The sequence below is a fragment of the Cryptotermes secundus genome, unplaced genomic scaffold (assembly GCF_002891405.2).
Source record: "Cryptotermes secundus unplaced genomic scaffold, Csec_1.0 scaffold3927, whole genome shotgun sequence".
NCBI lineage: Eukaryota > Metazoa > Arthropoda > Insecta > Blattodea > Kalotermitidae > Cryptotermes > Cryptotermes secundus.
The window spans coordinates 1-1,377 of record NW_019739279.1 but is presented as its reverse complement, the minus strand read 5'-3'; the positions used below and the strand labels follow the sequence as shown (position 1 = coordinate 1,377).

The following is a 1,377-nucleotide window of genomic DNA, read 5'->3' as shown; positions in this document are numbered from 1 at the left end:
TGATGATGATGCTATAGCCTTTCTTTGTGTATTACACTGTATTTTATAATGACATTTTGAATTTTTCAGTTGACATCAGTGCCTGTTATGGACCGCAATTCAAAACAACCAGAACCTGATGTAGAAGGGTGTGAGGCTGATGAGCTGGCTTGTCAGTTTGCAGATTCATTTTATTCAGCACTGAACCACCATGACGTGTACCATCAGGGCACACAGCTATATGAGCATTTCTGGCAGGACTGTAAAATGCAGTTACTTTTAAATTCTGAAGTGGGTTATATAGCTGAAGCAAGAACCGGGGCACTTGATGTTGTGCAACTCATCTGTAATACCAAAATTGAGCACAACATATTTTTCAGTCCAAATGTGGAAAATAAAGGTGTTAGTGGAAAGATAGATAAATTTGGTGTGTTCAGGGTTAGCGCATATGGCATACTGCATCAGCAAAATAAATGTTTTGGAGAATTTGAACAGTGGTTTCAGCTCATAAGGGATCCCTCTGCTGGTAAGGAATGGAAAATCGCAAATACAGACCTACATGGATGGACTAAATAATACCCACACTGATATATATATATATATCTTTTATACACAGTTTTTATAGAAAGTTATTTTTCAGTTATGTTTATTAATTAAAATATTATTAATTTATTTTTTACTTTATGTATGTTAATCGATTAAAGTAAGTGATTTTGATTATGTGACTCGTGTAATTTTGTATATGTATCTTGATATATCTATTTTCAAAGGGACCATTTCCACGTCCTAGCTTTGTTACCTGTATGGATATATGGAGAATGAATGAATGAATGAATGAAAGTTCCAAAATCCATTATTCATGAGTTGCAATCTCTATTCCCACCAGAGCAGACAAAATACACTGTAAAACGAGGCACCGACCAAACAGTTAATATCAAATAATATTACACCAATACAACGGGCCTCCAAGCAGTTAACTATACTTGTACAAGTCACGAATGGAGCTGAGCCCTTCTTGAGAAGCCGCCAATTGTGCAGATACTCAAGAATTTCCCAGCATCTCATGAAACCCGAAGGTGCCATTAAATAATGTTACTCTTTTTGCCAATCTGTTTTGTACCAAAATAATGATGATCGTCCAGACTTGGGGTCACCTGAAGCAATGCCCTGAGGACTGATCTGTACTGACCTTTTATACTCTCCAGAATGTTTCTTCTTTGGAGAGAGGTGCATTTGAACACTAAACTGCCAAAACTCTCAAATGCAGGAAATTTAAAATGGAGACAGATAATACTGAAACTGAGTATTCAGTGAAGGAAAACATTAATCAGATAAACGTGAACTGATGGTTCTACTATAATCAAATGAGAAAACAAAAAGTATCTAATGGGGCACATA

The 1,377-nt window shown here is 36.0% G+C and overlaps 1 protein-coding gene across 1 annotated transcript; it reads left to right on the top strand.

The window, feature by feature from the left end:
- Nucleotides 1–87: 87 nt before the first annotated feature.
- On the top strand, nt 88–505 carry LOC111871942 (uncharacterized protein C3orf38 homolog; the record flags this gene model as incomplete). The annotated part of the gene is made up of 1 exon (XM_023865373.1): nt 88–505. A coding segment is annotated over exon 1 (418 nt), but the record flags the coding sequence as incomplete, so codon positions are not given.
- Between the last annotated feature and the right edge of the window lie 872 nt (nt 506–1,377).